The following is a 12704-nucleotide window of genomic DNA, read 5'->3' as shown; positions in this document are numbered from 1 at the left end:
CGGGACTGGCCATGTGGACGGGATGGAGCAAAAGCTCTTTTACCACCAAATACTCAGCATTTTGGAAGGTGCTTTTCCACTTGTCACTTAAGCAGACTTTGATAGCGATGATGTATAGGAGAAAAGAAGACTAAATGTTCAAAGTTGGGATACTGTAATCAGAGTTTAAAGAACTCCTTTAGCTATTACATTTGCATCAGAAAGGTATTATGAGAGTGCTGTTAATGCTTTTTGATCCTTTTTCTGTTTTTAAAGGAAAATGATGCTACTGCTGTACGAAGAAGGCCTCCGGGTTGTCATACACACCTCCAACCTCATTCACGCTGACTGGCACCAGAAGACACAAGGGTTTGTAGGGTTCCGGCCATTTCTTGGTAGTCACTGTGTGTGCTGAGAAAGGTCAAAAGCGAGAACATTCGATTTATTCTTTTTCTCCTGTTTTTTAATTGTGAAAAAACCCAGAATTATGGCATAGAAAAGAGACACATGTAAAAAAAAGTGAGAGTGTTCTTTTACTACCTCCCCCCAGTTCCTCTGTTGAGGTAGCCGGTGTTAACCGTTTAGCACATAATCATCCATAACTGCCTTTATTATACCTGTAAACATACATATTTATACACCGTAGTTTTTTTCTAGTTTTTACAAAATGGCATCATACATACACTCTACAGCCAAGTAGATCCAAGGATCTGAGGCAGGAAAGAGGATGAAAAATGAAAGGTCTGAACCTATTATTTTTCCATTAAGACCCTCCTGATAACTTTCTTGGTCCTCACTTATTCCTGCACCCACTTTTGCTTGCCACTTCCCAGCAGGTGTCAAAAGAAAGCTTGGGGGTTGATTGTACACTAAAAATGTCCCCTCACCCCCAGTCAGTTTAGTTTCCCATAAAACAAATCTAAACGGCTGTCTTTTTAGAGCCTGTAACATGGTTGTGAATCTCCAAAAGAATTGAACGTGAAGGTTTTTCATGGCTTTTTTTTTTTTTTTTAATTACTAACCCTTGGTCCTTGGTGCATGTATGCCAGATCAAGGTTTTGATCTCTTACGAGAAGTTTAGGTTTATTTTTAGGGATTTTAGGGACTTGTTCAAATCATTTCACCCTTTGTTCTCCTTCCCGATAAGGCTTTATTACGACCAGCCTTAATTTCGCTTTCTTTCACTTAAGCTGTTCTGCACATCTCTGCCTTCCTGTGTTAGAAGGAACTCAGCCTTTCAAGAGTATCTTCCCCTGCATCCTCCTCCTCGTTTCCTTGCTCATACCATTGCCCAGCCTGGGCTAGAATCCTAATCCGGGGCTCTGACTGAGCCCAAGTTAGACCTTCAGTTGAGCTGAGACAGAGAGCCTCCCAGCCCCCATCCTCTGGGCCTGCTGGACCTGAGTGGGCCGTGCAGCACCAGAGCTGCCTCTTCCCTCACACAGCCTTTCCCTGAGCCAGGTGTGTGTCGTCCTCTCTTCACTCCCCTTCCCCACCATAGCAGGTGGCTTGATCCCCTGTCCCCACTGCCTGATGGTTTTCCTATGAACATGTTCTAGTTTCCAAGTGTCCCACTTAAGGTACGCTTCTCAGAATGCAGCATTGTTCCGATGGGTTCAGGGTCTCGGGGATGGACTGTCTCTAAGAGCCTCAGCCGCAGTGCTCTTGGTCCACCGAGCTTCCGGTTAACAAGGTCTTTGCTGCCCCACGAGCTTCTAAGCTGCTAGCTTGGATTCTGGGACTCGTGACTCATGTAGCCCCATCTAAAAAGGAAGTGAGATTAACATAGCTTGTTCTTGGGGGAACAATAATTAACGTAGCTAAAGGGATTTATCGAGTTGGCTCTCCTGTGGCTCAAAGAATCCCACCCACAGCCTCTAGCCCTCTGGAGCTTGAGCTTATAGGCAGCCAGGTCTGTTTCCTTAGGCGTCTCTGGGTTGGCTACTATGGGGAAGGGATTAAGGGTAAATGGCTCAGGTGTTCATTTTTCTCCTTTATTTAAAAAAAACTTTTAATTTAAATGTTTTAAAAAATGTATTGACTAGGTAACTTCACGTGGTTCAAAACTCAAAGTACCAAGGGTATGAAATCTACCTCCAACTTCCCTCTGCCGGCCACCCCAGAATAGGAGGTGCTGTTATCTCACGGTTAGTCTAGATTCTACTCTGTCTGATACTTTCACGTCGTGGGTTGTAACTTTCTTAAAATATTGGCTTGGCCAAAAAGTTCGTTCGGGTTTTTCCGTAAGACCTTTTGGAAAAACCCAAACGAACTTTTTGGCCAACCCAATATTTAAAAGTAGTTTTTTTGTGTAATCCTATTTCCTAGTCAGCCTGTCATGGCTCTGCTGATTCTTTACTCCTCCACATGTGTTCCAGCCATCCTTTTCACCTGCTTCTTGGTCTGCCTGTTAATTTCTCAATTTTAAAATTACTTGGCCCCGGATGATTTCTCTTCTTATTTTGTGAAATGTTAAAAACGCCTCACATCTTGGTATCCTGGTTTAGAAAGTCGTCGTCTGTCATGTTCCTCATCCAGAACTACTCTCATGAGTGGACCTCTAATCCAGGAGGAGCCCCACTCACCCTGTGGGCTCCGAGTTGCTACTGGGAGGAGAGACCTTAGCCAGCCAGCCCGACATGGTCGTGTTACACGCACAGGGTCAGAGGGAGGCCCAGAGGGGTCACCGAGCTTGCCCAGAATGACACAGCCAGGTAGAAGCAGATCCAGGTCCAGAGCCTGGACTCCCATCCTGGTCGCAAGTATAACCCCTCATGCGAGGGGTCACCTCGAGGTGGGAAGGGAAGGTGTGACTTGCCACCCTGCTAGAAACGTGTACAGAGTTCACAAGACGCACAGCCGGGATCCTCGTGGTTCTGGATCCTTCCTGCCCTGACGGCCTGCCTCTTACTAGTCTCCTTGGAGGGCTGCTGGGTGAAAGAGGAATTGGGCAGTTTCTCTTTTGGCTTGTTGGGTAGAAGTGTGGTGGAAATAACCCAAGAAGGGGAAAAAGGCAGACACAGCTCGTACTTGCTGAGGCTGCTTTAAGTTAGACCCTGTTCATTACCTCGTGGGCGCCTTGGTGAGGCAGGACTGTTAACCTGATTTTGCTGTTGAAGAAACAGCACAAGAAGTTTGAAGCCATACTTCTTTGTAATCTACGAGGGACCGGTTCACAGAAAGACTGGGTTTAGCTGTGGTTGTTTGCCATTTGTGGGTGTGATATAGAAGTTTTGGCAAAGTACACTGACAAAGAATTGATGAAAGATGTCTTTAAAGTTTTTTTACTGAATTATTTTAAAGTCTGAGTTTAGTGTTAATATAACATGACTAAATGTGGTCTATACTCATTCCAGACACCAGATGTGGGATTATATATATCCCATATGTTATGTATGAAAGTGAGTTTGTTTATTGAAAACATATTTGCACATACATTTTTTCTTAGATAACTTTTATTTTCCACTTGGTTAAAGAGCTACATTGACGTAGGCATGGGCAGAACCTTGCTGGGGTTACTGCTGGTGGTGTGGAGTTGCTATAGCAATTAGGAGTAGAGCACTTAACTGTTGTCATCAAGTCTTTAAAAATGATGTAGAGGTGCGAGGGGAGGAATAAGGAAGGTGCGTGAATGAAGGAGGGAGCATGGAGAGACTGAGTTGGGAGAGGCGGGCAGAGGCCAGGTCTTACTGGGTCTTAAATTCACAGTGAGGTTTTCAAAAATAATTCTGAATATGATGGGAACCATTGGAGTGGTGCCGTCAGATTTGTTTCATGTTTTATAAGGGTGACCTTACCTACCATGTGGAGAGAGGTAGTGAGAATTCACCTCTTCCTTAGGGTGAGTGCCTAATCAATACAGAGGTACGAATGTGATCAGCTGTGCTTCTGACTGTTAAAGGTTATATATTTTTTTCCATTCCAGAATATGGTTGAGCCCCTTGTACCCACGAATAGTCCATGGGACCCACAGATCTGGAGAATCAACCACACACTTTAAAGCTGACCTCATCAGCTACTTGATGGCTTATAACGCCGCTCCCCTCAAGGAGTGGATAGATACCATCCAGGAGCACGACCTCTCAGAAACAAAGTACGTGGCCTCTTAGCAACTTGGGGTGCTTACCTTGAACACCATGTGAGGTCTGGAACACAGGGGCCCGGCAGGAGATGGCTGTCCTTCGGGACGTGATGAGAGCAGGGCCTGTCACTGTCTGCACCTCCTGGTCCTCAGGCACTGAAGTGGAGGCCGGGAGATCTTGCCCCTCACCTGAGTGCCACCACCCCACCCCTCCCATCCCAGCCGGAGAGCTTTCTCTTAAAATTGCTGAGCTCTTTGCCTGGTACCTTATACCCCGTGGGTGTCCCACCATTACTTGATGTGCTCAAAAATGATTTTAAGTGTCAGTTACTCCTCTGAAGAGGCATCTCAAGAAAGTGGGTTGGCTCTTAGAATATTTCTTGCTTAATGTTAGTTTTCATGCATATTTTGTGATTTGGGGAGTCCACAAATCACTATGTTCTGTAACTTGTGCTTTATATCTTTTTAGTGTTTACCTTATTGGCTCAACCCCGGGACGCTTTCAAGGAAATCAAAAAGATAACTGGGGACATTTTAGGCTTAGGAAGGTAACAGAATTTTTACTATTTTACCATTTTTTAAAAATTTAATGTATGTTCTGTCCTTTTTCATTTATAATTGGTATATTTTGAAGGCAGCTTCATAGTATCTCTAGCACAATTCTGGGCAAATAGTAGGCACTTGATAATTGATTGTCTAATTATAGTTTCCAGTAATTACTTGTATTTTAACATTTTGCCTCATTTATAGGTGTAGAGTTAACGATTCTACATGGCAAAAGTACGTAGAGGATTTTTAGTTTTTTTATTTCTTGTAATAAAGATAGAGTTTTCTGGGGTTTTTTAAATTTTTTATTTATTTATTTATGGCTGTGTTGGGTCTTCGTTTCCGCGCGAGGGCTTTCTCCAGTTGCGGCAAGCGGGGGCCACTCCTCATCGCAGTGCGTGGGCCTCTCACTGTCGTGGCCTCTCTTGTTGTGGAGCACAGGCTCCAGATGCGCAGGCTCAGTAGTTGTGGCTCACGGGCCCAGCTGCTCCGCAGCATGCGGGATCTTCCCAGACCAGGGCTCGAACCCATGTCCCCTGCATTGGCAGGCAGACTCTCAACCACTGCGCCACCAGGCAAGCCCAGTTAGAGATTTTTTATTCATATAAGTATTATAGCTTTTGATCAGCACATCAAGGATTTTTAACACAAATTCAACACAGAGCAGAAAATAGTGTTGAGTGAAGACTACAGCTGAGCTATGATGTGTTTTGTTTGCTAAACCATTGCCCTGAGAACTGTAATTATGACAATGACATTTGCTGCTGGTATGAAAATAAGCCAAGAAAGGTCTTTAACAAAACTAAACAACCAGCAAGTTAAAGCTTAAAGTTTTCTCCACCTCTCTCTAGGAGTCAGTTTATCGACCTTAGTAAATTCCTTAAAGGGGCTTTCTTAAAAGCCCCTCTTTTTCCATAAATTATTTATGTTGTGTGAGAATTCCGCCCGGCCAATGACAACTTTTCACTTTAATTTCCTTTTGTAAGTGAGACCACAGCTGAAAGCGGGCAAGGTCTCGAAGCCACCATCTTTCTGTCTTGACCTGGGGAGGAGAGGGTCCCACATACTGGCTAAGTGCACAGCTTTGTGGGCGGATACCCACACCGGGGGCCAGATCCTGACCTGGTTACAAGCCATGTGACCTTGACTTGCTCCTTAACCCCTCTTGACATCCATAAAATGGGCATAACAACAGTACTTCCCTCACAGAATTGCGTAAGGATTAAATGAGGAAATGAATGCAAGGCACGTGCTGAGTGTTGGGTAAGCACTGGTGTGTATTAGCCTGTGGGCCGGTGTTTCAGAACGGCCCGGTGATGGCCCATATCGTGCAGCATCCCAGTCTTACTGGAAGCGGAGTAGCATCTTAGAGTTTGCGGCCACTTTCCACTGTCAGGAACCCGTGTTGCATCATAGCTGCGTTCCAAGGAAGATGGGTGATCAGACGTCTGTTCCACTGAGGTGTAAAGAGAAGCCCAGGGCCTTGGCTAGGGCCATGTACCTGATCAAGGACTGAGCCCAGAATAGCCCAAAATAGAAGCCGAGTCCTGTTGTTGGCTCAGTCCTGTTTCCTATGCCATGCTGCACCCAGGGTGGAAGTTGAGAACTATTTGGGCTCTTTGGGGAAGTGCGTTTATAAATATTAATGCCTACTCTGTGGTAAGGAAAATAGTACGTATAAAATAAACAATACATCCATCAGAATATGAGCTCCCCTGGGGCAGGAACTGAGGCTTTTTTTTGTTGTTGCCATCTCCAGCCTCTAGGAAGACCTTCGGTACGTGTTTAAATGGATAAAATTTCCCAGTATTTTCTGAATTGTTTCTGCAGCTTTGCATAAATATCAGACAAAGCAGGAAATGCAGGTCAGTCTTCTGCAGTGCTTATGGTAGTATGTATCTAAATGTAAATATATTCCCTTTTATTTACAGAGCGTCACAGCTGCCTAGATCCCAAGAGTTAAACCTCTTTCAAATGATACGAGTCAAAATATACAATAGCTTGACCTCCTAGTATTGTTTAGGTATGTTAAACCATTGCAACTTCAAGGCAGAAATCTAATTTCGTGTGGCAGGTTGGTGCTTTATCTGACATCGCTACTAAAATGGGTCTTCTTTTTATTTTTTTAATCTCTTTTTGCTTTTAGTACAAATCAAAGAATTTTGGAAGAAGAATACTTGTGTCCACTTACTCCATTAAAATAAAATATCTTCAGTATTTAAAAATATTTCCCAAAGAAGGAAAAAAAAACTACCCATGGGTATGAACTTGGTCGCTAATATTTTCAGCCTTTCCTTGTGAACGAGGCATTCCAAGGGCGGAAAACCGTGTTCTGAGTTGTCACAGCATTTCTGTTCACGTGTTTGGAGTGACAGTAGCATTCGTTTTTATTCTCTCACAGCTTCTGAAAGAGCATGCCTCATCCATACCTAAAGCAGAGTCCTGGCCTATAGTAGGTCAGTTCTCAAGCGTTGGCTCCATGGGGGCCGATGAATCAAAATGGTTGTGTTCTGAGTTTAAAGAGAGCTTGGTGACACCGGGCAAGGAAAGCAGGACCCCAGGAAGTGCTGTTCCTCTCCATCTGGTGAGTGCTTCTCCTTGAGGTCACCGTTCTAATCCTCTGGTCCAGGAGAAGAAACAAGTAAGTCCTCTTTGTCATAGAGAGATGTTTCATTCCGTGGTTTGGGGATGGAAACAGCAGTACGTTAGCTTAGTCATTTGTAATCAAGTGGCCCTAATATCATTTGGTGCTGGGAGCTTGCTGGTTTGTTCAGAGCTCCATCTCAGCCACAGACTAGACGGCGAATTCTCCATTCCTTCCTTCAGGTTGTCAAGCCAAGGGAAAAAATACTTGATAAATCATTGCCAGCAGAATTACAAGCATTATTAATTTAGAGACCTTTGAATTAATAATTTTGCATTCAATTCTGTGTTAATTTGTCATTTCAGAGGGAAAAAAAATACTCAAATGGAAATGTAATTTTCTTTCATTGACTGTAAATGCTTTCTGTAGTTTAATTACTAGAAGTTTAATTTTTTTCAGGAAGATAGGAACTTGTTTAAAATTTAAAGTACATTTTCTAAGTCTTTAGGTATTTCTACTTGAGATTTTCATTTTCTTAAAAACGAATCTTCATTCCTTTTAACAAATAGTTCTTCAACGTGGTACATTCCAAGTGTTTTTTTTTTTTTTTAGATATATCCTTCAGTGGAAAACGTGCGAACCAGCTTAGAAGGATATCCAGGTAATTGTTGGGGAAACTGTCCCGATTGTATTTTTTGTGTGTGTGTATTTCATAAATGCCCTGGTAAACTTTTTCTTTTTTAATTTTACTGGGATATAGTTGATTTACAATGTTGTGTTAGTTTCAGGTGTAGAGCAAAGTGATTCAGTTATACATGGCCCTGGTAAACTTTTTAAAACAAGTAATAAAAATGCCTTCCTCCTTGAGACCAGAAAAGTGTTGGTTAGAAATTTAGAGATTATTCTCTCTTAACTAGATAAGGATCATGAAAGTAGGTAATATTGAGCAGTGCTGTGGTCCAAAGATGATCCCATGCAGTTGGGCAGTTTGTGTGTTGTTTAATCCTCACAATAATGCTCTGAGTGATTGATATTTTTACCAGTAAGATTGTTCTCACTTCTGCCACCAGCAGATTGGTTGTCCAGACAAGACGTCCGGATAAAACCAGCTTCCCCTACAGCTGTGTGTCATACCTTTCTCCGACCTCTCTCTCCCCGCATCCCCCCTGCCCGAAGTACTGTGTGGTTCTTCCAGATTTGAATCCCAGATACAGATAATATTGAAGGTCCGGAACTTACGCTGAATACTGAGATGAAACCTTTGGTATAACCCAGTTGATATATCTCATCTTGCAAGAGCTTCATCTGTAAATCCTAGGACTGTTTTGTAGACATCTTTCCGTCTTGTCCTCTATTTCCCTTATGTCAGTGCTAGGCACTAAACTTATTTAGAATTCAGCAACCCCCCAGATAGTGCATTAAGGAGGTATTATCCAGAAACCCAAACAGGGTAATGCCTTGGAAAAAGGGGAAGTCTGATTGGCATTTGCTTATGGCTGGAAGCAGAGTTCTCTGAATTAGACCAGCTTAGTCCATTCATTGCTTATCAAACTACATGTGACCCTGCCAGGAAAATCTCAGTAGGGTTTGGAGTGTATTAGCCCATTTGTTGCTTTTTAACGGCAAGCTAAAATTACTTCACTGAGACTCAGGGACATGGTGATTTTCTGGTTTGTTTGGCTGCTTTGTTTTTTTTTTTTTTTCCTCCTTTCTGTACTTCTGATAGGCTAGATCCATTCAAAGCATGTTTTTTAGTAGGGAAGAACTTGGTATTTTCAATAAAGCTATTGTGTAACTGGTCCTTGAAACCTCAGCTATGTTCTTAGTTAATTTGTAGTGGGAGATACAACATGCCTTATTCGATATGTCAGAAATTTAAAGCCCTCTTTGGATATAGATTATTATGGAGAAGTTCTAACGTGTTTGGAAAGTCACTGATGAATCTACAGTGAACTTTCTTCCTTTCAAAGAGGAACAAAAATTGGCTTCTAATTGTGTTTCCACTTGGAACTGTGTCTTTGTTCTTTTTGTAGGACTGTGGCTTTTAAAATTCCTTTTTAAAAATGTAACTGTTTACTGAACACTTTAATTTAGTGATCCTTTTATTTCATTTGTAAGAATCTGTGTAGCTAGGACAAAGTCTATTTGGAAATATCAGTGTAAAAGGTGAAGGAGGCAGGAGAACCAAGTTTTTATCCTAGTGTGCCCTCCCCCAAGTGTCCTGGTCTTGGGGAAAAAACAGGTGCACCAGACCTCATCTTGAAAAATGTGGCTAAGGGTGTCTCACCTGCATGAGGACAGCAGGATGGGCAGAGATTCATTCTCTGGTCTTTCCTAACATTTCAGATCTGTGCTATTATAGATGTTAAATTTCCACCACCACTGCCACCCCAGTGATTAAATACCTTTTTCTATTCAGATAGTAAACATTTACTATTTGACATGCATACCTAAGAAAGGAAACCCCACTGAGAGAGCAAACCCAATGCAGGTTTGTTTAGCCATTTTCTTTCAAAGAACTATTCCATAAGATGAAATAAGTAGTGGTTTTCTTTTACCTTCCAACTGTTTGCTGTAGATTTTCTTCTTAACGAAGGATCCTCAAATTATAGTCAGTAAGTTTCATTTGTTTATTTTATTTTTCTTATTTTGAAAGCTGGGGGCTCTCTTCCCTATAGCATCCAGACGGCGGAGAAACAGAATTGGCTCCATTCCTATTTTCAGTAAGTAATAGGTTTAGAATGCTGCCTTTGCTTCTTTAGGGTAAAATAATGTTATTTGTCAGTCTGATTTTTTTTTAAAAAAGAACCTTATATAATATAGCTATATTTTTTATCTGCATATGTTAGTGATAGAAATCATTTAAAACAAGGTTCTAAACATTTCTTGGAAATGGTTTTTAATACCAAAGAGTCAAATATTGGCATACAGAGAGAAAGGTAAATAAAAGAACATGTTGTGAAGTTTCGAATTTACATAAGCAGCGTTTTCGTCCATATTTCCAAAATATGTCATCCTTCTGTCTACACATTCATACGCTGTGAAACCACAGGCTTACCGAGGGAAGAATCCACGCCACTCTCTCCAGGGCACGGGGTGGCCTTTGGCTTGTTGTAACAGTCAGCAAATGGCCGAGTGTTCAGGTGAGCGGGGTGTCCCACGTCCTCTTCTGGCTGCAGTGGCTGCACATCCTGCGTGTTCTAGGCCAGTTCTAGTTTCATACTTGCTTCAACAAGCATTCATTTTGCTGGACGCCAGAAACGAAGGCAGATTACATTTTTGTAGCTTTTAGTCTGGGAGTTCCCTGGCAGTCCAGTGGTTAGGACTCCACACTTTCACTGCCGAGGGCCCGGGTTCAGTCCCTGGTCGGGGAACTAAGATCCCACTTGCGGTGCAGTGAGGCCAAAAAAAAAAAAAGCTTTCAGTCTAATTGAGTATGCCATTCATCCTGGAGCCTTTCTTTAATGCTTTCTTTGGAGATGTTTGGTTTTGCAGAGGACATTTTTAAAAATTGAACTCCTTTCAGTATTGTCTTCACACAAGTGAATGTAACAATCTAATAACGAATCTACCTAATCCTGATTTTACTCTTGCAGACAATCTGTTTTCTTGAGGGACCATCCTCTTATATTCATAAGTAAGGATTGTTGCTTCATAATATAGGTCATTTTTTTTCCCATGGAACCTTAGTCCTAAAAATGTTGGAAACTTAGAAACCAAACTCAGATATATGAATATCAGCATTTGACTGGAATATTTCTGAATTATTCCCCTGCCTTTCAACATTCCATTTTGATATTCATACTGTTTGTGTTTTTCCCATTTTGTATTTTATTCTTTCAACAAGCATTTGGTGAGCCTCTTGTACTCAGTAACGTGCTCCGGGAGCACAGTTCCTGCTTTCAAGGAGACCAGATGTGCATACATGCGGTTAAAAGCACAATAGAAATGATATGTATGTGTATTCATAACAAGATGGGAAGGCCATACGAAAGGTTACAGTGCTTTTTGTAGGTGGTGGTAAGTTTTTCTTCTACGTACCTACATTCTAAAATGAACATGTGTTGTGCTCTTAGCTGAATACAGTTTAAGGAGATATCACAGGTCATATCACAGAGAACGAGGTACTCACTGTTTTTTAGATGATAGGATTTTGCTTTTGAGACAGTTTCCTCATACTAGGACTATGACCAATTTATATTTTCTAATTAGTGATGTGTGTCTTTCCCGTCACTAGCAAATGGTCAGCCGACACGTCAGGCCGCAGCAATGCCATGCCACATATTAAGACATATATGAGACCCTCTCCAGACTTCAGTCAACTTGCGTGGTTCCTTGTCACAAGGTACGTAGTTCTTACATTCCTGATGGGAGGAGTTGTTAAAGTGTATTTGTAACTCCTGCTAAGAGTACGGAATAGGGTTCCAAAAAGTGACTTTGTGGATTGTCATGAGTTTTCTGTGTGTATGTGTGTGTCTCATATGAGCCTTATTTAAAGTAGGCCCACGTCATGAATCCCTTGGAAGAGGGATCATTGCCTGATTTTACTTATAAACGTAGATGTTTACACGGTTTGCATAAAGTTTGTGTTTACTTCTGTATTTAATACTTCAGAAATAGGAATTAGGCAAATTGACATTTGGAGTAAATACAGAAGAAGAATAACATGGTAAAATTAATATCCCTTAATTATTTTCTTCTTAGATAAGTGAAACTTGAGCAATCAAATCTCTGTGTTTTTTTAAACATATTTATTAAGATGTAATTAACGTACTATAAAATTCACCAGTTTGAAGTCTACAATTTAATGATTTAGTATATTCACAGAATGATGAAACCATCACAATAATCCAATTTTAGATTATTTTTGTCACCCCCTATAAGAAAGTCCCTACCTATTAGCATTTTTGTGTCTGTTTTTATAACAAGCTATAAAATAGAGCTAGACTAGAGCTTTAGTTCCTGGCTTCTAGTCTGAACAGAGACCGTTAGGCATCTCTTCATAATTTAATAACACAGTTGATGCCAGTAGCAACTAATTAAGGTATCACAGAGCAGAATTATTTCTTTAATGATGAACAAACTTTTAAACAGAAGTTTAAAAGCTTTCATGAACACACTTTTCAACCAAAGAGCCACTTAGAAGCAACCAAGTTACTTTCCCAGTTTACGGAAATTAGTGGCTAACCTTTGCCCCTGCCTCCGGATACGGGTCCGAGACTAAACAGTGTTAGTGGTGGAGGTTAGATGTGAGAGAGGGCTTCCCAGACGTTTCTGAGGAGCCATAGCACAATGGGAAAGCATACTCTTGAGTCCTAAAGATCGGACTATTCTGTTATTTACTAGCTCTGTGAACTTGGGAAATTTATTTAACCTGAGGCTCTTTCCTGTTGTATAAAATGGGAAAAGTGATGGCTGCCTTTGGGGGTTATTGTGAGAGTTAAATGACAGAGCCCAGTGCTGGAGACATATCAGCCCATGACATGAGAGCTGTCATTACACTTGTTCAAGCTC

At 41.6% G+C, this 12704-nt stretch overlaps 1 protein-coding gene across 6 annotated transcripts in view; it reads left to right on the top strand.

The window, feature by feature from the left end:
* Window positions 1-12704, top strand: part of LOC102998465 (tyrosyl-DNA phosphodiesterase 1-like) — an 82492-nt gene that overhangs the window by 19626 nt on the left and 50162 nt on the right. For 5 of the 6 annotated variants that reach the window (XR_009007365.1, XR_009007366.1, XM_057542034.1 and 2 more), the window contains exons 7-13: window positions 256-348; window positions 3905-4072; window positions 4530-4608; window positions 7008-7190; window positions 7803-7851; window positions 9847-9913; window positions 11428-11535. Coding sequence is in view for 3 of the 6 variants with exons in the window: in XM_057542034.1 (XP_057398017.1) it covers window positions 256-348; window positions 3905-4072; window positions 4530-4608; window positions 7008-7190; window positions 7803-7851; window positions 9847-9913; window positions 11428-11535 (747 nt within the window). In the remaining 3 variants the exon portion in view is untranslated. Of the gene's footprint in view, window positions 1-255; window positions 349-3904; window positions 4073-4529; window positions 4609-7007; window positions 7248-7802; window positions 7852-9846; window positions 9917-11427; window positions 11536-12704 lie in introns of those variants that run through there. The other variant, XR_009007367.1, reaches the window with a different exon arrangement.

The sequence above is a fragment of the Balaenoptera acutorostrata genome, chromosome 3 (assembly GCF_949987535.1).
Source record: "Balaenoptera acutorostrata chromosome 3, mBalAcu1.1, whole genome shotgun sequence".
Classification (NCBI taxonomy): Eukaryota; Metazoa; Chordata; class Mammalia; order Artiodactyla; family Balaenopteridae; genus Balaenoptera; species Balaenoptera acutorostrata.
Note: the sequence above shows the minus strand (reverse complement) of the source record. Positions and strands in the feature narration are given on the sequence as shown.